Below are 22,193 nucleotides of genomic sequence, written 5' to 3'. Positions count from 1 at the left end.
TATTTAAATAGTATAACGTTCTTCCGAGGTGAAAGTTCTGGGTCAAAGTGAGTCATTCTGATAGTATATTGAAGTAATTACGCGCAACCGCCAATATCATCATTTGCATTAACCGCCATGTCATGCGACATCACTAGCGCTATGTGGAACATAGTGGAACTACAAGGAATGAGAGAGAGGGGGAAGATGTAAAACTCGACTCTGATTGGCTGTCTGTGCGTATTTTGCAGATTTTGAACTTGTCCGTTGAAAAGGTGGGAAAGAGGCGGAGGGTCAATAACAAAACAAGGAGTGGACGAACGTCAACGGAGAGTCGAAGAAATGTAAATTTTTTAATCTTTCTGGTCATTTAGTTATTTTCTTGTGTGATTAGTGTAGCATTGTTCTGTGCAAGTGATCATCTAACACCGATATTTGTGGTTTTTAAATAACAATTGCGTGTAGGTTGCTCGGTAGGTTCAATATGGGCGAAGAAGGGTTGTCCTTAGGAGCATTATTCGATGATATTATTAGACTTCAAAATATTCTGATCGAAGGATCCGAGCAAGGTGCGTACAATGCATTTGAAAGTTTGGTATCGCTGTCTTAATTTATGCGTGGCTTCTCGGTTTTGAAGCTTGATAATGTTAAGGCTCATGTGTCAGAGCGGCCCTTAATACATTGATGTGCGTGATTTGGATTTCAGAGTTTTTACGGTTCGTTATCAATCAAGAAGAATGCAGACTTCAGTGGTGTGCAGCGGTCGAAGAATGCAAGAGATTACAAGCTGCATTGGCCAAGTCGCAGACGGAGATGTCTGCTTCAGAAAATAAAATTCAAAGTGCCAGAAGGATGCTCGATCAGGAAAGAAAGAGGAGGAGGAGGATTGAATTAGAAAATCAGGCAATGGTATGATGAGCCCTTCCACTGTAAAAGACGTGAATATTTGTGTGTTATTGAAGAAGTGACATTTATTTTCAGGAAAGACAAGTGGCTCTCATCAGAGACTTACTTGTGCCTCAGCAGAACCAACTTAATGAAGAGACGAAGGAGAAGTTGGCGCTTTTGAATTCAACTGTGAAGAGTGCGAGGAACAGCCGCGCTGGACTTGATGATGATAGACTCAAAACCATCACTGAATTTGACACAACAGGTTAGTCTATGATTTGGAATTTAAGCGTACCGTATTAACCTCCAAAGTAACATGCTTTAGAAATGCCATGAATCTTAGCGACAAATAGCTTAATTCTAACTTAATTTCTTTCTGAACTGAATATGTAGTTTATCGTATGACTGAGTAAATTGTAATAGATGGTGGGCAAATCATTTTTTAATACCGCCTTGTGAAGAATTTGTTTCTTCTAACCTTAGCTAGCAGGGAAATCTGTTGGTGTTTATCCCATGGTCGATTTGTTTTACCACTGCAAACAGCTAATTTTCTGAAATTTTGTGGGCATGGGTGCTCAAAAATTGTGTGTGTCATCGTTCTGCAGTGAAATACAATGTTTCAAATCATTACTCATGCTGCTTTGGAGGATGGACTGACCTGTTTAATTGCCTGTGCTGTCCCCTCATTTGTTGAAACATTGAATTTCATAGTCTCGTTTAGGGTTTAATTTTGATGATGCAGAATTTTGTGTGCCCTTTCAGCAAGCATTGCTCATGAATATTTAACTAATTGTAAGTTGAGAAGTATACCTACTTAGAATTACGTAGTCATTTTGTAGTTATTATTGTAAAGCTAACGAATTATCTTCTACATTTTTCATATTATAAGAATAATTTTTATAGGGTAAATTTTGTTGATTTGAAATGTAGCATGAATTGATGATTGCATGACTAAATGCTAATTTTATTTTTAGGCTCCATTCTCTCAGATTTGAGCTTTTCACGCTCAGAAGATGATTTAGACAACTCATGTTTGAGGTCTGGCAAAAGGTGGAAAAGTCAGAGGCCTTCTCTTGATAGTGAAGAGACACAAGCTGCAAAACGTAGGCGATCGTCTGGCGGCTCAAATGTAAGTATTGTCATACTCTTGATAACTTGGGAGATATTTAAACGAGAAATTTATAAGGTGAGACTTATTTCTGCAATGAAATTCTGCACAAGAAAATATTGGGATAAAATTTTCATATTTGAGGTATAGAAAATTTTGGCAAGGGCAAAATTTCAAGGTGGTAACAAGTTCGAACAAGTCATGTAAGAGACCCATTTAGCGACCCATTTCCTTTAAACTTAAATGCTTATTTCATAATTTTCTAGTCTTTTAAATCAAACGCAACTGGCTTCAAGGTTTATGTACCAATTTTTATCACATCTCTGAAGTAGTTGAATACCCTCCATCACATAGCCTATCCCCTATCTAGGTCCTCCTATGGTGGGGGTAGAGCGGGCTACCTTGTGAAAACAAGAAGTGGGATGAAGCCGAGGATTAGGTAGGCATGCTGCTGTCAATTATCGCAACATTGTTCACGCTTTAACGATTGCCTCAATTATATTAACAATATACTTCTAAGAAAGGAACATTTCAAATAATAGATTTTTTTTTTCCTTTGTGATCCATTTACAACCAATCAAGTTGTGCTGGCAAAAGCTGTTGTTTTAGGCGTAACATGCATGTTGCTCTCGTAAGTACATGTACTTGAAATGGCATTTGATGGATAAGAATTTAACCATCAGACAGAAATCCATAATAGCAGTGCAAATTCCGAGGAGGAGTGGAAACATTTTTTAGGGAGGTGGGGTGTTCCTTTAGGATATTTGAAAGAGATATTAGTGGGATCAACAATATGCCATAAGTGTTTCCATAAAGTACTAATATTCCTGTAAACAGCTATACATTTGGGCAATACGTATCCCAAGTTCCAACTTTTTTTGTGATAAAAAAGCATGAAACCACTTAGGTATGTACAGTGGAACCTCGTTAAAGCGAGTACGGGCTATAGCGACACCCCCGCTATTACGAGAGATACCCGATGCACCGTCAATTGACCCTATAATAAGCGTTTTAAAAAATTCGTTTTTACGAGACCCTTTCGGCGTTGGCTCTCGCCATAGCGAGGGTTTCACCGCCGGAAGACTTTCATCAAGACTCCTTAACCTCTGTAATTTCTAGCGATCTGTTAGAAATGAAGTTAATGGAGTGCTCAGTCTCAAATTTATGGGGTAAACTGTCGTTCGATAAATATAATGATTGACGAAACAATGCTTTGCATGATTTTTATTCAGTGCGGCGCTTATAAATTGTTTGAATAGTTAGTCGTTATTTGAGTAAGGAAATTTAGTGATGCAAAAAACATCGCTTTTCGTCTGGATTTATGCTTACGTTTATCGGATAGATGTTTATCTGTCGCCGCACCACTCCTGTTCCTGTATATCTGTTCGTAACAGGTATATTGGCTATTACTTGCTCCACCTCCGCTAAAGCGACAATTCGCTATAGCGAGTGTTTATTAGTGCACCGTGGGGTGTCGTTATATCGAGGTTGCACTGTACTTCACATTGCAAACATTAGTTAAAAAGCAGTTGTTGGTATAAATTAATATTATTTATCATCAACAAATGGTTTTAGCCAAGAAAGATGATGTATATCAGTAAGAAAATAAATACATATTAACAGTAAGGGTCTGATTGTCTGGATATGTAAGTGAAAGTACAGTGTCCAAGTAAGGGTTAAATAATAGATTGGCAGCAATGAGCGATAAATATTCCTGTAAGATTGCTGTTGTGGTAAATTTCAGTGCTGTTGTCTAACATTTTAAAATCTTCTTTAGTTAACTTTGTATTTCTTTCTGAGTGTTGGTTAGACCATGTGTCATATAATAATTGTCGTTCCTTTTTTATTGGTTCCTGATCACTTGTATGAAAGATAATCATCTATTAGATTAAAAAAGGTCCTCCTATTTCTTAGACGATTCATATTGTGCAATACCTGCATTACTGAGATGCGTTGTCGCTAAATTTTTCAGAAGAGTCGTAGAGTCAAAGCAGTTGATGAAGGAGGTCATGTTATAGCAACAACTACTGTTCATGTTTCACGAGAAGGGCCAGTGAATGCCACATGCACAATTGAAACTGGCAGAGACAAGGAAAATAAGAAGAAAGCTGCTCCACTTCCTCCAAGTACAATAGCACGTCCATCAGCTCCTACTCTCAATGGTAAGATTAATGTTTATTTTATTTTTATTCCCAAGAAGCAATTGACGCAATATAATGTGTAGTGAGGCCTTGTGGCTTAGTACTTTCTTTTCCTTATCTTTCTGACAACATTCTTGATGGAACATGATTCAAACTATCAACATTTTGTTTCTTTTGAGAAGTGTTAATGTACTTCGGAATACAGTTGAAGTAAATGGTATGAAATAGAATTTTGAAGTTAATGCTTTTGCTTTTAAAGATGGCTTCCGCTGTTTGGATCCCAGTATATTTTTCCATCATTTAGCACCTCCTCCATGTATGTGAGTTTTTCTAAGGCCCCATGCATGAAGCCAAGTTGAATTTTTGCTCTCCAATTAGGAAACTGTAATCAGGGGAATGCGCCTTTTCAATTGCCTTTGGTCGCCCTATAGAAGAGGAATTGTAGCCATGCAAATTAATTATCCATCTTTTACTTTCTTTACTTTTATAAAAAAGCTTCTATCAGAGTAGTGGAATTGCAGAAAATTGGTATTTGTAGGCATATGCTTAATTAAATTAGGGTATTCCCTGAGTATGCCTATTTCGAAGTTGGTCCCACTGCCAGACATGTTTTCAATCTCTTTTTGGCTGTTATGAAATATAATGGAAATTTTATTCATTTTAAGATTGAGAGCTCTCCCACAATTTGGTATTTATTTCCTATAATTACATTATTTTTGTCTTTGTAAACAAAAATGTTGTTTTGGGCTGTTAATAATTTTTAGCACTGCAAATTATGTGGTCAAAGCACTATCGTGGCTCCTCCATGCAGGTGGGGCACTAGTAAGACAAATCCTTGTGGGTATTCTTTTTAAGTACTCCTTCTCTTCTGCTTCAGTTTTTTTTCTTCTCTCTAAACAAGTTGGAGTTTTTGAAATTGCCGAAAGAAGTTCTACAATAAGAAGCCAAAAGTTGATGAGTATAGTTTTCCTAATGTTTTTCGTGGATGAAAATTCCTCAGAATTATTTTGATGTCTCGATTATTACGTTCTGAACTCACGCATCTTGAGCGTGTGGCATCCTCTCTCAGTGGTGTGAGAGTGAGAAAGGGTTGGGTGAGACCACAAGATCAGACGTAGAATCAGGAATAAACCAATGAAAAGTTAGAGGGGGATGATCTTCCTTGACTGGGCCATTTTCTAGCAACATAGCCTTGATGGCTGTGTGTCTAAGCTGAATGTCTAACATTGCTAGAAGTCAGCAGGCACTCACCTGGGTTGGAATGTAATTGGGGAGAGCTCATCAATCATAAAAATAACTATCATGAATTATACGTACCACTATACTACCAAAGGCCTTTGCAATGAATACCACATGCCTGACTACCTGAATGTTGCTCTCATGATTTCTTGGTTTCCACGGCATTGTTACATGTCTGATGATGACAGTTTCATTGGTAATCCCACCAGCATCTTCAGTGCAGAAATGGAATTTGATGTAAAATATAACCCAGGTGGTGTAAGGCAGTATAAAATACACAATAAAAAAGACACACAAACGTACATTTTTGGTGGCACTCCCAACCTTCCTCAGAGTAAAGAACAAGAGTGTTCCAAATGGATGAAGGAGAGTTGAGTCAATGGTGGGGAGGCATGGTCGTGGGTGGGGGGCAGAGTGGGCTGAAGCAATTATCCAATTATCTGTTGATGTGCAAGTAGGATTAAATGCTTTAAAGAGCCAAATGTATGTTAATTCAATTGAATCAAGTTTAAGTGGGTGATCTGTGTAGGGTAGGGAGTCCAAAACAGGAACATTGTAGCAATCATTAAATGCCAGTTGATGAGTGGCTGCATGCTTTGCCACAGGGAAGGACGCAAAATGGGGAGAGGTGCCTGATACCATGTGGTTGTTGATTCAAAGTTTGAGGGGCTTACAAAAATTGTTTTCCTTCCCTGTGGACAGTTATGAAATAAATGCCATGATATTACTTGAGGAAGCTTGGTTCGAAGTTCAATTTACAAACTCATGGATTGGGCCTTGTTTAGCCATGTTTAGTTGTAACAACGTAAACTTAGGGCCCCCTCCACTTCGTTATGTAGAGACTCTACGTAATTGATACATAATTATTTATGAATATAGAATAATTTATTACTGGCATGATTGATGATCATTAAGCTTACAGGTACATGCATTCCTATGAGTGGTGAGAAAATAATTCAATATTCCTTGTCCAGATTGTCTAAAAATCAGTTACTTTTATTCCTTAAGGCTTTTTTTTTTCTTTACTTGGATGTTAATAATGCCCACAATCCTTATAGATTAGGGCCAAAAATGTCATATTCATGGACATAGTTGACACAGAAATACGTCTCATCTGACTGTTTCCAATGCCGCCACAGCTGAATCTGACTTTTCTTTGTGTATATTTGTGGTGACAAGATCCTATCTAGAGAGTAGTCAGACCTACAACATATAGCCTATACTGCAGTCAATTCCATAAGCTGTGTGCTATGAAATTGGATGGTTTTTGAGATATTTTTAAAAAATTCCATTTATCTCAATTGGTTATATGGTGAATGGTAAAATTTCAAGGGGATTGGGTTGGTGTGGTGGCTAGAGTGTTGGCTTCCCACCTCATCAGCTTGGGTTCAAATCCCGGTGGTGGCAGAAAATTTTCACAGGCTGACCGATCCCTGCGTGCATGTGGTGTGGAGGGCATTTCAAGCGAAACACTCCATCCGTTAGATGGGACGTTAAGCTGTGGTCCCCTTAGCACCTTTCGTTAAGAGCAGGCTAATGCCGATGCCGGGTTTCTCTCCAACCTTCCTTCCATACCCTTCCCTCATGGCACAAATGACCTCGGCTGTCGGTCGCCTCCTCCAAATGCCAAACCAAAACCTGAAGTTTCAATGTTTTACTATCCCTAGGTTTGGTCTGGTCCTGGTCTACACTTAAATTGATTGCATTTGAAATGGCCTTGTTTAATGATATTTCTACCAATGTCTTTCTGTAAACTGGTTGTTAATTCTTTCCGTTTAATTTTCCTCTCAAAGCTAATTTCCAACCATTAAATTTTGAAGCTCATTAATTCAGAAAAATTAACTGCGAGATTTGATGGAGTGGGTAACTTTTTGAAATGAAGCTACATATTGGTTTTTACTTAATGATCTCAAATGGAAACGTGTTGCAATGCATGTTTAAATATTTGTGAGCGAGCTTTGAAAACAAGTGGCACTAATTGTAAGATAATTTTAATACCAGATATTCACAGCTTAAGCATTTTGTTAACAATATGTAACTCAAACATTGGTGATGTTGTTACTCAGTCGTGTAAACTGTAGTTAATATTAAAATATTCTGGTATGATAGCAGGCTTGCATCAGAAGACTGCTGTTTGCCATTTTGTTCGGTTAGCATGACACGTCATGTGTTAGAAAAATGTTCAAGTTTTCATATTGAAACCACGTACATGATTTGCTATTACTTTTTTGCAATTGCATTATAGACATAAAAGAAGACAAAATTTTGACCTAGGCATTGGTCAAACCTTATGTAAAAAACTAATTTTTTTAATGAGCGATACATATGTGAATTTTCTGGTACAATTATACTCGGGTTCACTTAACTAATGATTCAGGGCAAGTCTTGGTTAAAAGGAGAAGGAATGTGCATGATTAATGCTATATTTTAACGCACCATTTTTGTTTTGTTGTTTGTCACTATCATTGCTCATGGCCAACAATGCTACAGAATTTTCTCAGAAGGTGTTTGACAATCAAATTGTATTATTTGGTGTGGTACCTATCTCTCTGTGTCTTTTAGTTTGGCATGATAACACATTTTTTTGCTGTTGAAGATTCGGTTTTGGTGATTTGTTGTATACCAATCGGAAGTCCGGTATTGAAGGGCAGTGCTTTCTCTGTATCTGCTCTAGCTTTTTGAGTTCTTTGTCCTTTGTTCTGTTTCACAATCTTATTGTTAGGGTTTCCGATGGCACTGGTTTTGCATTTTATGGTTAACGTTGAGCTTATATGCATGTTGCACCCCATTTTAACATTTTTACCATATAGTTCTCTAAATTCACCAAATTCGATGGGAATATTTTTCCATTCATTGCATGGGAATTCATTTGCAACCTCTGAAATCTAGCACACATGTTTTTATTGTTGGTTTGCTTACTCTTCAATGATAATATCTATCCTATGCTTTTTTGTTGGGAAACACTGCTTGAAACATCTGGAGTTGCGTAATGTAGTTCTGCCTTCCTCATCCAGCATTTTGTACATGAATGCATAACCTTTAGCCTTCTGCTTCATGCTACATTATTCTACTTTTTTTTTGTTGGTCACTAAGTTGGTTTCTTTGTCATCACTAAATCATCATCTTCCTGTCATTACTACTGAAATTTCTGATTAGAGCTGGGAGAAAGGATAACAGCAAGTTGATTTCAGAGTCTTGATTTCCCTTTGTTTTAATACATTGTGGTTGCATTGTTGGTCATCCAGAGATCCTATCTCAAGAGAACAATGGTTACGGCAAAAGCCTACCATTGCCTCCAACTCCTCAAAAGCTGCAGAGCCGGCGCCAGGCTCCTCTCCCACCACACCTTGTCAGCCTGCATGGAAGCTCAGGTTTGCAATATATATTTGTATTATTTGAGAAGGTATTGTTCCATTCTCATTAAGCAGCACGTGCTGGTAGAGCTGCCTATTATAGTACAGTAAAACCTCTTTACATCGTAATGGAGGAGACCAAAATTTGTGCAATTTGATGCATGGAGGTTCACTATAGAGAGGTTTCAGTGATAGGCACCAATTTTTCATAACCTTCGGAAATGAAAGGCACTACTGTCTTTTAAACCATTATATTTATGTGCTTAAACAAACCTCCATGCATTAGTGAACATGTATTTCTTATTAAATAATTACAGACAGCGAGCACTATTGCATGATTTTTACCATGATTCGAGAGAAAACGATGTGATCTCTCTTAATTCAACAGTCACTTAAAATGATTAGGATAGTTGAACACCTTTTTTCTTATTAACTGTTAGATATGCTCTCATATAGAACAAAATGGCCATAACGAATGGTTAATGTGAAAATGACAGCATATTAAAGGTGTATAAGAAATAAAATGAGGGTGAAACATTTATCCCTGAAAATGTCATTCCATGTACGTAATCACAGCTGCATTAATGATCTCTAGTTGTCTTGGTACGATTTGCGGAGGTAGTTTGGCCATCTCGGGAGTGTCTCCTTGGAATGATACGTGGAGGTTTTACAAGATAAAGAGGTTCACTAAATAGAGGTTTGCCTATAAATTTACATGTAAATCTGACAGGACCATAGGTGTGGTTTGAAGTATGGAGGTTTATGATATAAAGAGGTTCACTATATAGAGGTTTTACTGTAGTATGAATGGCTCACAGGCTTGTCTTTTTATGGGAAATATACAACAGTGTATCTTTATTATGTTTCCTGTCACGAAGTTCCACCAAATATCGCCTTCCATCCTTAAGTTGATTGTCTTTTTATTTTGGCTATTAACATATTTCAGTAAATGTGCATGCAAGTATGATTCATTAGGTTAGAATTTATTATTAAATTAATTGCTTTTGAATTCCATCCTATGAATCTCTCGTCCAGAAGGGATTTCATGGAATATTCATGCAATTTTCATGGTACTTTTTAAGTTCATTTATGGCCTAAGACAAGAAGTAGCAATGAATGCATGAAAATATATCCTGGCTTTTGGAATGTTTCATGCCTTTTGATGTAAAACATCAAAGACTGCATACTTATGCAGACTTACTATTACATATTTACTAAATTACTGGTAATTTAGACAGCTCTCAAGATTTTTATTCATGTAAGGGAAAAAATTGAATAAAACTCCCACCACCAAGAACATAGTTTTGGTGCCTCTTTGAAAGGTTTGATATAGTTCTGAAGCAAAGGACTCCATGAAGCTACAGACCTTGTTCTGACCACCACTTTTTAACACCATATTGGTTAAGATTCTATAGTTATTCATTTGTTTTAAATTACTTAGAACTTAATGGGAAAATAGCCCCAGTGGATTGATTAAAAAGATATGAGGAATCATGTTGGATGTTTGTTTATCTGGGTTTTGGTCTGTCTCAGATGCATAAATAAGATAAATTTTTCTCAGTAAATGTTTTTTAGTGTACTTTTTAAGTAATTTTAGTGATAGTTGGAATGGCATGAGAGAATTAAAAAAAACACATGAAAGATGGCATTTAATTTTATTTACATGTCAGTTTTGGAAGGAATGGTTAGAGTTGAAAACAAATTTTTAATCATCTGGCTTAATTTTTTTTTCTTTTTCTAAGATTGCATTATAGAATATATGGGTGAAAATATACATGCAAAAGTAGTCGATACATGATCTTGTTTCTGTGAATGGGTCATTGCATTTTGAAGGGAAGTTAAGTCAGTAACTAATAATCCCTAACTTTTTTGTTACTTCTTGTCTAGGTTTAAATGATTTATTTAGTATGATCCTAGATTCAGTTAAATAAATGTAATGCATATAGCCAGTTGCAACCATACATTCCATACTTAAGTTATTTCCGTACTTCCGACAGATTCCGATGAAAAGTCTGGTCTATCTACAAAGACCAAGGGAAGGCAGTCTGGCGGTGGTTGGTGTGCGCCGGATATTGGAATTGCCTTTGAAGCTTCAAAGAGAATAAATAGCCGGCAGCATTGTTTTACAGAGAAGACTGTCCTCAAATCAGAAGAGTGCACTCCTTGTGGGAAAAGGTTGGTCTCTCGGTGTTCAATTATATAGCATAGCATATATAGGTGCATATTTTCAGTGTTGAGATTTGTGGATGTTGCAAAAAATATTTCATGCTCAAATAATTTTCGATAATGCAGCTGCTATTCTGTAATTGTTCAAAAAGGTAATAAATGTGGCATTTTTTGAGTGTGGATAATATTTTTCCTTTTGATATATGTTAACATGATGTAAAAAAAGTTATATATATAAACTTAACACCCTAATAATGTTGTGACTTTGAAGTTTTCATTGGAAGGCTGAAATAATATTTTCATTCATGTCTTTTGGTGTGTTCCTAATACATTATATAATGCAAATACCTATTTTGTATTGCATTCTTGAATAAACTATGCCATAATTTTGTCTGTAGGTTTAATGGGAAAGAGTGCATAGGTGGAGGAGCTTTTTGATAAATGTGGTCATGCACGTTAAATATATATGGGAATTGTGTTATACTAGCATAATTGGATTTGATAAATATAATCTAGTTTTTGGTGGTCTTGAGAATCTTTATTTATCCATGAATTGTATTTTTTTTGCGTCATTTCTTTAAAGCATCCATTTTTCATTTTTTTTTCAGGATTAACTTTGGAAAAGTTGCTTTGAAATGTAGTGATTGCAAAGTTGTGTGCCACGCAGAGTGCAAAGAAGAGGTTACCCTTCCTTGTGTTCCGTCAGGTGGCACACCAAATATTAAAAGGGGTCAAAAGGTTGGTTGAACATAGGTGCAATAATACTTCTCTTGTTGAGCTGGCCATTCAGTTGAAATGAGTGCCTTGTCAAAATGTAGCTGCTATTTATGCACTGCATGGTGGTATTATGTTTCATCATGATCATACTTTGTGGGGTATGAATGCGTCAATGATTTTGTAAGGCGAGTCTCCTAAATTGATAAATGGATGTTGAAAATTGTTTAGACTTTATTTTCTAATTTGTACCTACATGCTCAATGTATTTGGTGTAAATCCAATTTTCGAAGATTATTTTTTTTGAGAATCAAATAGCTGTGCTTGAATCTCTTGACTTCCTGAGATTTTGAATGAAAATGTGAGGACTATATATTTGAGCAAAATGGTTCTATTTGCATTTGATCATACTTTTCTACTGCTTGTTATGGAATGTTTTACATTTTCCTGCAGCCATTGTGTAATGACCTCTGGGGAACGCTTTTTAGTTATTTAGTGTATTTTGAATCTAATGCTTGCGAGTATTTGTTTTTGGGATTTTTACCAAGCCTTAACTACATATTGTTATCAATTTTTTACTGCGTCAATCAGTATAGAATTTACTGATCTCTAGTATTTTATCGAATTATGTTTACTAATGAATTGTGTTAAATTGGTTCTTCCCTCTCCTCAGGCCTCCATTGCCGATTATGCACCAATGAGTGCTCCTATGATTCCTTCGATTGTCATCCACTGTGTCAATGAGATAGAATCCCGGGGACTCAATGAAGTTGGAATTTACAGAGTACCAGGATCAGAGAGAGAAGTGAAATTTTTGAAGGTACACATTACAGGAATGTTTGTTGAAGGCAGCATCTTTAAAACATTCACAAGTAACTAGCATGCACCCTTTGTTATCATCTCACATTCAATTTTGGACGTATACTTAGTGTTGAAAATAACTCTTAACATTAACCTTTTCTTGCCGGCACCTACACTAGGAAAAAGCTTTCGTGCTACGAGTAGCGTAAGAATATTTTAAACCTCTCTGTACAAAGCTCTGTTTTGAGGGTGAGTTGCCTGGGTATTTTCGTCCCTCAGATTTGGGACCTAACTCAATGAGGTGTCCGTCCCTTACCCCGGCCATTGGTCAAGACCCTCTTACCCTATCATAGCACGTATCCACGGTCAACTTGATGCATTGCCAGTGTTTTTTTCAACCAAACATAGTGGTCAATTTTCAATAATTTACTCTTCTAAAGTAATTACTAATATTTTCTAAGCATTGTAGAATTAAACGGGTTTTTAGCGTTAATAATAACAAAGTTAGGAAATACAAGGTAATAAGACTAAGAATTCGGAAGTCCGTTATTTTTAGCCCTAAAATTTCGTTTAAAAATTGCTTACGCTCAGAAAAATCGAATAATCCATTTCAAAGTATGAAAAAATTGCAGTATGCAATAAAATATATCATTGAAAAAACTATTGAAAATGTAACCACTTCACAACGGACTCCTCTGGCGAGGATGGTCCTAAATGAATGGGAGGGTCGGGCTTAATTGCCGAGGAGTGGCTCGTAGGACTCGCTAAGCTGGATCTCAGGCTGGGCTTGAATGCATCTGACAATTGCTACCTCAGTGGTCACTTCCCTTCCCTCGCGTCAGCCAGAGCGGACGTTCGCTCATTTACGTTGAAAACTCCGCGACAGCTATATCCTACATCAGGTGTTATGCATTTAAAATGCCCGTCGGCTCCACCTGACGTCCAGCACGAAAGGGTTAAAATGAGTCTTCACATATCCTCTTGAAAGTAACTTTTCTTATATTTTAACTTTTATAACAAAGTTGTGCTTTAAATGAACTGGTGATTAACTAGAAACTTTCAAATGAAAACTTGAAAAACTTGATTTCCACTCAATTTCTCACATGTCTAAAATTTGTTGACCTTCACACAGCTATTAATTCAAAATTAGTAACCACTTATTTCAGGGAAATACTCAAGTCAGTGTGTTATTTTACCTCCAGTCCAATCGTTTTAGCTTTTATTAGAGTTATAGCCAGGCTTTTCAAGCCATTTTCATCTTCTGCTAGCAGTGCTATGTTGTCTGCAAAGGCTAAGACATTGACTTTATTCCCTGCTTTCATCCCTTGATCTTGCAGTTTAAACTTTTGTTGGTAACTTTCTTAAGGTGGATGAAATAGTACAGGAGAGAGTCAGTCTCCTTGTCTAACTCCAGGTAGTACATGAAATTTTCAAGACATTTCACTGTTGATTTTAACTTAGTATCTTAATTCTTCTGTGCATATTTTTGCCAAGTTAATCAATTTTTCGGGGATTCCCAATTGTTAAAAAGTTGATCAGTGATTGACCTTTGTCTTCTAAACCCTGGTTGATGTTCACCAAGAATTTCTTCTGCACATTCTTGAAACCTCTTTTCCAGGATTTTAGATAATATTTTGTAGGTGGTGTTTAACTGAGATATTCCTCAGTAATTGTTGCAGTCTAAATTATCTCCTTTTTAATGCATGGGGACTGTGGTGGCTCTCTTTGAGTCATTTGGCAGTTTCACTTGTCTCCAAAAGCTTTAAGTGCCCATGTTAAATTTTTTTAACGATTAATAGTTTTTCATTTCATGCAGGAAAAATTTATGCGAGGGAAGGGTGCTCCTAATCTCCATGGATATGATATTCATGTGGTGTGTGGTGTCTTGAAAGACTTCCTCCGCAACCTGAGTGAGCCCCTCATTACGCGTGTTTTGTGGCAAGACTTTGGAAGAGCAGCAGAAGTTACTGACTCAGGAGACTCAGTAGCTTTGTTGTATGAGGCCATTTCAGAGTTACCGAAACCCAATCGGGATACTCTGGCATACATCATTCTACACTTGCAAAAGTAAGTTGTTACTGAAAACCATTTAAGCCCCTAGCTCTGGTGGACATAGTACCCCTGAATGCCTTGAATTTCCAAATTGTTTTTTTTTTATTAAATTGATGCCAAATTAGTTTATGAATCTTATTTAAACCATATAACTGCATGAAACTCAATTAGTTTCATTGTTTCAACTATTTTTATTGTGAGGTTGAAAATCATGTGGGATTATAGGTTGAGAAATCACATTCTGCTTTTTTTGTCCCCTGTAACATATTGTGTCATTTCAGAAGTTGGAAAGGTATTTTAAAATTATTCTTGAAATGCTTTGTATGCCGTTTCCTTAATTACAAATTGCCCTAAGTGATAAGCAGTTACCTAATTACTAAAAGGATGAAATATCCTGAGAAATCCGGACTTAGTAAGCACTTCAATGTAGTTAACATGTTCCCTGCCATGGACTTTTCAACAAATTAGCCCATTGCACAGACGTATTTTTCTTTTTTTTTGTTTTAATATTTGGAACCTTTCCATTTGAGTTTTCGTGTGCATTCGCCTACAAAAGTAAGTTGTTACTGAAAACCTGAACTCATTGAAGCCCCTAGCTCTGGGGGACGTAATACCCCTGAATGCCCTGAATTGCCAAATTGTTTTTTTTATGACATTGATGCAAAGTTAATTTAGGAATCTTATTTAAACCATATAACTATGTGAATATCATTTAGTTTCAATCGTTTCAAATATTCTTGTTGGGAGGTTGAAAATGGCTACCTGGGGTCATATGTTGTGAAATCACATTCTACTCTTATTTTCCCCTGTAACACGTTTTGTTTTTGAAATGCCGAAAGTAGTTCAAAATTGCTCCAGAAATGTGTTATAAGGTGTTTCCTAAATTCTAATTTGCCTCAATCATTAGCAACAAATAGGGCTTCTATAGTGTGGTAAATAAAAATGCCACAAAATGGTATAAAAAAGGATCAAGAATCAGTTTAAAAAGTAAATGTGTAAATATTCAGTTTGGAATAAAAGTAGTCAATGAAGTTGTTAAATAAAACCTTTTCTGCTAGGAAAATGAAAAATTAAATGATCCAAATGCACTTGCAATGGCAGAGGAGAAGTCTGTGGAGGCAGAAGCATGATACAGTGCAACCTCGATATAACGACACCCCACGGTGCACTAATAAACACTCGCTATAGCGAATTGTCGCTTTACCGGAGGTGGAGCAAATAATAGCCAATATACCTGTTGCGAACAGATATACAGGAACAGGAGTGGTGCGGCGACAGATAAACATCTATCCGATAAACGTAAGCATAAATCCTGATGAAAGGCGATGTTTTTTTGTATCACTAAATTTCCTTACTCAAATAACGACTAACTATTCAAACAATTTATTAGCGCCGCACTGAATAAAAATCACGCAAAGCATTGTTTCGTCAATCATTATATTTATCGAACGACAGTTAACCACATAAATTTGAGACTGAGCACTCCATTAACTTCATTTCTAACAGATCGCTAGCAATTACAGAGGTTAAGGAGTCTTGATGAAAGTCTTCCGGCGGTGAAACCCTCGCTATGGCGAGAGCCAACAGCGAAAGGGTCTCGTAAAAACGAATTTTTTAACACGCTTATTATAGGGTCAATTGACGGTGCATCGACTATCTCTCGTAATAGCGGGGGTGTCGCTATAGCCCGTACTCGCTTTAACGAGGTTCCACTGTAACTAGGTTATCTTGCTGGGTTGTACCTTTAGGAGTAGATAGACTGGGCAGATTACAGTGGACAATAATTCTCAAACAGTCATAAACAATTAAATATTCAGTCTTCAAGATCATTTGTTACATACTTTCATAAACATGGTAATATTTTTAGTCCCAAAAATCTAAAATCTGGGTCTTGGGCAGCTAAAGCGCTACACCAGAAATTGGGAGTAAATTTTTTTTGACTTAACTAAGGCTTCCATTGTCTTACTCACTATGCAACGTAAAATATAATTGTTATACTTCAAAATCAAGGTTGGCATCACATGATTATATGATGCAAAAGCATTGGTAAAGCTTGGAGACAATTTCTGAAGGCAATGGTGCTCATTTTTTTTTTCCATTTCCCAAGCCACCTCGAGGGAAATTTTTTGAGGCATTTATCTCTCAGAAAGGGTGATCCCATAACGTTGCAACAACCCCTGTCACTGCTAATGTGTATCACCATAGGGTTGAGAAAGCTCTGCACGAGTCTTCAAGAACAGTCGGGGTACGGCGTTGTTGTGTTGAGTGCAACAGATAGACTTCTGGAAGTAAATCACCTAGTTCATGCCCAAGTGATTAGTTACTGTTGGTGTATGCATGCCTTTTCGTGGAAAATTTATGACTAAACTCAATTAATTAGGTGCAGAAATTATACTCTGTATTTCCACTTTGATAAATGCTTCACGCTCAGCCATTTCACAAAATCTAATGTTATGGAACTCATCCTTGTACTCTGTAAAAGTTTACTGTTAAACTTACTATGTACATACTTCTTATTTTAGGGTTGCCTCATGCAGAGAGTGCAAAATGCCTACAGAAAACTTAGCAAAGGTGTTTGGACCCACTGTTTTTGGATATTCTGGTACTGATGTATCTCCTGCAGAAATGTATAATGAAACAAGGATCCAGCATCTGGTATGTCCTTAATTTTTTCTCCTCTCTTAGTGGTGAATGTGTTAAGAATGATTATCCTTGTATTGTACTACTCTTTTGGGTAGAGGGGATGGACTCTGCCAAGTATTAAAAATGAGCATTTCACACTGCATACAAATGCGCACATAAGTGTGTTGATTGATGGCTATGAATTCTTTCAACAGTGGGGCATGCAAAAAAATGCTTTTTTTTTTTTTTTTTTTTTTTTTTTGAATTATAGCTTGTGGTAGCTAGCCTTACTAAGCCTTAAATATTAAATATCTGTGATCTCATATTTGAGTATTTCATAGTTTGTACTTGACTTATCACAGTACATTTGTTTTGGGAAGTCAACTTTGATGTCATACAATCATACGTATCAATTATTTTTTGATATATGTTACTAAGCAAAAATATTTTTTTGCAGGTGATGGAGGCTCTCCTGAGGATACCATCAGAGTACTGGTCATCTTTCATAAATCCAGACGGTGATGCCCCATGTACTCCACAGTCAAGGATTCCTTTTGGGACTCCTTCCACTGAAAATGGGAGAACTCCCCTGACTGTAAAAGAAAACAAATTGAATCGTGGAAGCTCCCGAAGATTTTTCTCAAGGAATACTACTCCAAATGTTACTCCTCGAGCAAACAGGTTTGTTGATGTCAAAAAAGAATGGTTTGGTTTTTTTTTCTTGTTCCTTGAATGTTGCAGCCTCACTTTTCCTCTTAAATGTCAAATGTCAGAACTGGATTCTTTTTGGGTTAAAATCCTCTGATGATCCTCATTCATTCACTTGTGGGCTTAGATAGTTGCATTCCCCTTTTTGAAGGTTGTATTTGGCCTTGTTGATAGCATGACATCCCGTGGTATCTTTTAAGGGTAGTTATTCATATCAGACTCACAAGAGGAGGGTCACAATACTGGGTCTCAAATTTCAATAAAACTTTGTAGTGTGTAGTCCATCGGGAGCTGTCCACGAATCACCCCCATATGGGGTTATATAAACAATAGTTTAAACAGAAAGTGCAGTTACACATTAACAGGCCTAATATATTACCTTAGAAACCGGCTCCATCCAAGAACGAGATGTAGCCCAGTGGTTACAGTGTACGACTCCTATTTGGAGGCCCTATATATCGATTTTTGGCGTGGGCACTTTTTTCTTTCATATTTTATTCCTGCTTTTCAATTTACAGAAGCCTGCTATTCATCATTATTTCTATAATTTTCTTTGAAAATGTTACTTTTCCCCATGGAAATCTTTTTCTTCAATGTAGTAGCGTCTGATATTTTCCCTTTTTTTTTAAACCGAAGCCTAATTTCAATGATGTTATTTCGGTGTCGCACTATGAAGCGTTTTGTTGCTCATGTTCTTGGTTTCCTTTTATGTTGCAACATGGACTCATATTCTTCCAATTCAAGCTTAATTTTTGGAATTGGATTACTTCATTACGTGACATTTCAGTGCTATACTCATTATGAAAGGAGAATGATAACCACAAAGCTATATGTTTCATGCATAAGAATTTTTAACTCTGTTTTGCGGAGAGGTAAAAGCAAACTTTCCCAACAAGATTCTTCTGGGGAGCCTCTAGTTGAAGATGGTTTGTAAACAGTTGAGCGACCGCTCGCTGAAAAGATGGATGACCGCCTGGAACTCAGGAAGAAGACATTTTATCTCTACGGCTCTCCTTTGGATTTCAACAGTTCTTTTCCAAAAATATTTATGAGCCCTTTTTACACCAGCATCCTTACCCTATCGCAGCGGTTAAGCGACGAAAGTGTTACTTAGTGTCTTTTGAATCGTGCGTAAGTTTAGAGGCTTTTAGCTTGCAGTGTGGGTAGGTCTTCAATAATAGGAATCGTGCATCAGTAAGTAGTGGAACATATTTACGCTTCCTCAAGTAATTCCGTTAAAGTCAAAAAATTAAAATTTAGAATATCAGAACATGTGTATTGCAAAAACTCTTCCTTTTGCGACACCAAAATATCTAACATTATTGAAAGTAAGATTCTGTTTGAAAAAAATGGAATGCTGAGACATTCCCGTCGGACTACAACACTACAATGTTTGATTGAAATCTGAGTCTCAGTTTTGTGACACTCCCCTCGTCAGACATTGAATGCCTTGAAGGCTATTCGTCTGACCTCTATCAAACCCCTCTCAGTGGCATTTGCTTGTGTGCTTTGTTGTGGTTATCCAGACCCTTTTCACCAGAGCTATGGCAATATTTATGATGTGGTTCCCCCAGAGGAGCACACTCTCGTCCAGTCCAAGGTCAACCTCCGCATAGGTATCCTAGAAGGGTGGGGCGGTGTTTTTCCAGGAAATGAAACTTCATGTACAGTGGAACCTCGTTAAAGCGAGTACGGGCTATAGCGACACCCCCGCTATTACGAGAGATAGTCGATGCACCGTCAATTGACCCTATAATAAGCGTGTTAAAGAATTCGTTTTTACGAGACCCTTTCGGTGTTGGCTCTCGCCATAGCGAGGGTTTTACCGCCGGAAGACTTTCATGAAGACTCCTTAACCTCTGTAATTGCTAGCGATCTGTTAGAAATGAAGTTAATGGAGTGCTCAGTCTCAAATTTATGTGGTAAACTGTCGTTCGATAAATAAAATGATGACGAAACAATGCTTTGCATGATTTTTATTCAGTGCGGCGCTTATAAATTGTTTGAATAGTTAGTCGTTATTTGAGTAAGGAAGTTTAGTGATGCAAAAAAACATCGCCTTTCGTCTGGATTTATGCTTACGTTTATCGGATAGATGTTTATCTGTCGCCGCACCACTCCTGTTCCGGTATATCTGTTCGCAACAGGTATATTGGCTATTATTTGCTCCACCTCCGGTAAAGCGACAATTCGCTATAGCGAGTGTTTATTAGTGCACCGTGGGGTGTCGTTATATCGAGGTCTCACTGTATTTAATTTTTCTTACCGAAATCTTATTTAACGGCTGTAAGCATAGTCACCACTAATGATCACATTCTCGGTGTGAAAATGTCACTTGCTGCTTTGTATCGGTTACTATGAGTTGTAAGAGTTAGAGATGGAAAAATCGGTGACACTATTTTGGAAGTGTTGCCTTCTGTCATGGAGAGTATGATCAAGTACTTTTTCCTAGCTTTATATCCTTTGTAATACCCACAAAAAAAGTTACATTCCCATCTTAATTTCCTTTGAATAGTTTGCCACTCTCATGCCTCGGACACATCCAGTGCCCTTCAAGTATGTATTGCTTTTCCTATGGAAACTTTCTACGCTCAACCTAGTATAATTGCTTTTCCAAAATTACCCCTGTTAGCCCAGAAATTCTAAAATTCTGGTTCGTCAGGCATATTACGTATTCATGTGATATGTTATTAAATGGACATTTTGGACATCATACTTAATTTTGATATTGTTAGGACCATGACTTAGGTTTGTCATTTTGTAATATTGTTTTCTTTACCATATACATAATTTATAATATTGACCCCTTTGGTCAGGGATGTTTCGGGTATGTTCCTTACTTCTTCAACTTCTTTTATGTGTGACTCTGTGTTGCATTTGATGGCTATTGTATTTTTTTATTCCTCATTTTTGCTTTTTATGAATTTACAGGTGGAAAGGGAAGAAGTTCTTTGATTCTCCAACATGAAGACATTGCTGTGATGATGTTAATCCATATGGCGTATAACAGACAACCAACATTTTTACTACAAGTTTACTTGCTAACATGTTTTAGGACCTGTATATATTTCTCATGACAATATTTTTTTAGTTTTTTTTTAATGTACAGAAGACTTAAATAATTGTAATAAATAGTTTAACATGTTACTAGTGTATTATTTTTAGCAAATCCTAAAAAGTAATCTTTCATTTTATTGATTGAATTTAATGTTCACTCTACAGCATTAATTCATCCATTGCCTGTAAATAAATTTCAGTTTTTGAATGGTGTGCAAAATTTGCATTCATTATGGAAGACAGTAAACTCCCCATTATAAGGGCAAAAAGGGAAAAGACGTCACTAATCATTGGAAAACATGGATAATCCAAATTTTATCTTTAATTTCTTAAAATGCTCATGCTTTTCTGTACATCGGGTAATACATATATTATTGTTATTTAGAATAGAGTCTTTTATTTTAGATTGCTTCAAGCCACCTGACAAAGATTATATCGCTCTTTTTGTGGAAGTTATTGTTTTTTCTCTTTAACCTATTCCTTTTGACTGCAAAGAGGACAATTAGCAATTTTGTTGTCTCTCACAGTGCCAGTGGAAAAAATTCCACTTCTAGCAAAAATAAAAGTATAGAATGACTTGAAAATTTTGTTGAAATATAGATTGATTATTACTTTTGTCAGACCAACTACTGTTTTTCCCCTTAACTCTAAGAGGTATGTATTGGTTATTCGAGGTGCCCCTCCATAAGTAGAAAATCATTAAAAATATCCTTATGAAGATGTTATCCACTTCAATTAAAGCCTTTCGAGATATTGTTCTCGCATTAGCACAACTCATTCATTGAGAAGGGTCTCCGTATAATCATACTCTCTTTGCACCAATGTTTTTCGACCATTCCCAGCAGGGATTCATATCTTCCTCATCTGAACTATTGATATCTGACAGATGCAATTACTCATTGATTTCTGCAAAACAGTTCTGGGACATTGTTTAACATATGATAGGAACGATTTTATGAGCATCCTTGCCCCAGCACATATTTTGTTTGAGATAAGGTGTGTTAGCCACTGAAAAACATAATGTCAAGAAACTTCCTTTAGTCCCCTTTTTTAAAGAAAGGTTATGCACGAATTCTTGCGTAAACATTCTTTTAACGAAAATGCTGCAATTTTTTCCAAAAAATGCATCATCAATGGAATATTTAAAAATTTCAATTGGTGTAGGACCATCATAAATAGTTTTTATCTGCTCCATTTTCTTTTTTTCTAAATTGCATGGATATTTGCCATAGGACAGCTGATTTTATCCATTCAGCACTGAATTTTATTTAGTTCCTTGGATTCTCACGAGAAATAGTTTTACTACTTAGATTAGAAGAGTCTAAAATTTCCAACACACCTCTTTCCTTCTCCTCCTGTACCTTA

The 22,193-nt window shown here is 36.6% G+C and overlaps 1 protein-coding gene across 1 annotated transcript; it reads left to right on the top strand.

Annotated features, from left to right (window-relative positions):
* The first annotated feature begins 214 nt into the window (after positions 1-214).
* Positions 215-20,916, top strand: LOC124159319 (rac GTPase-activating protein 1-like). Its single transcript, XM_046535062.1, has 14 exons — positions 215-323; positions 445-548; positions 686-888; positions 961-1,132; positions 1,842-1,996; positions 3,948-4,137; positions 8,601-8,726; positions 10,706-10,883; positions 11,483-11,612; positions 12,262-12,408; positions 14,206-14,456; positions 16,964-17,096; positions 17,521-17,744; positions 20,703-20,916. Coding segments are annotated over exons 1-14 (2,052 nt in total). The 5' UTR covers positions 215-321; the 3' UTR covers positions 20,740-20,916.
* The last annotated feature ends 1,277 nt before the right edge of the window (positions 20,917-22,193 follow it).

The sequence above is a fragment of the Ischnura elegans genome, chromosome 5 (genome assembly GCF_921293095.1).
Source record: "Ischnura elegans chromosome 5, ioIscEleg1.1, whole genome shotgun sequence".
Lineage (NCBI taxonomy): Eukaryota > Metazoa > Arthropoda > Insecta > Odonata > Coenagrionidae > Ischnura > Ischnura elegans.
The sequence above is the reverse complement of the archived record's forward strand: the minus strand, read 5'-3'. Positions and strand labels throughout refer to the sequence as shown.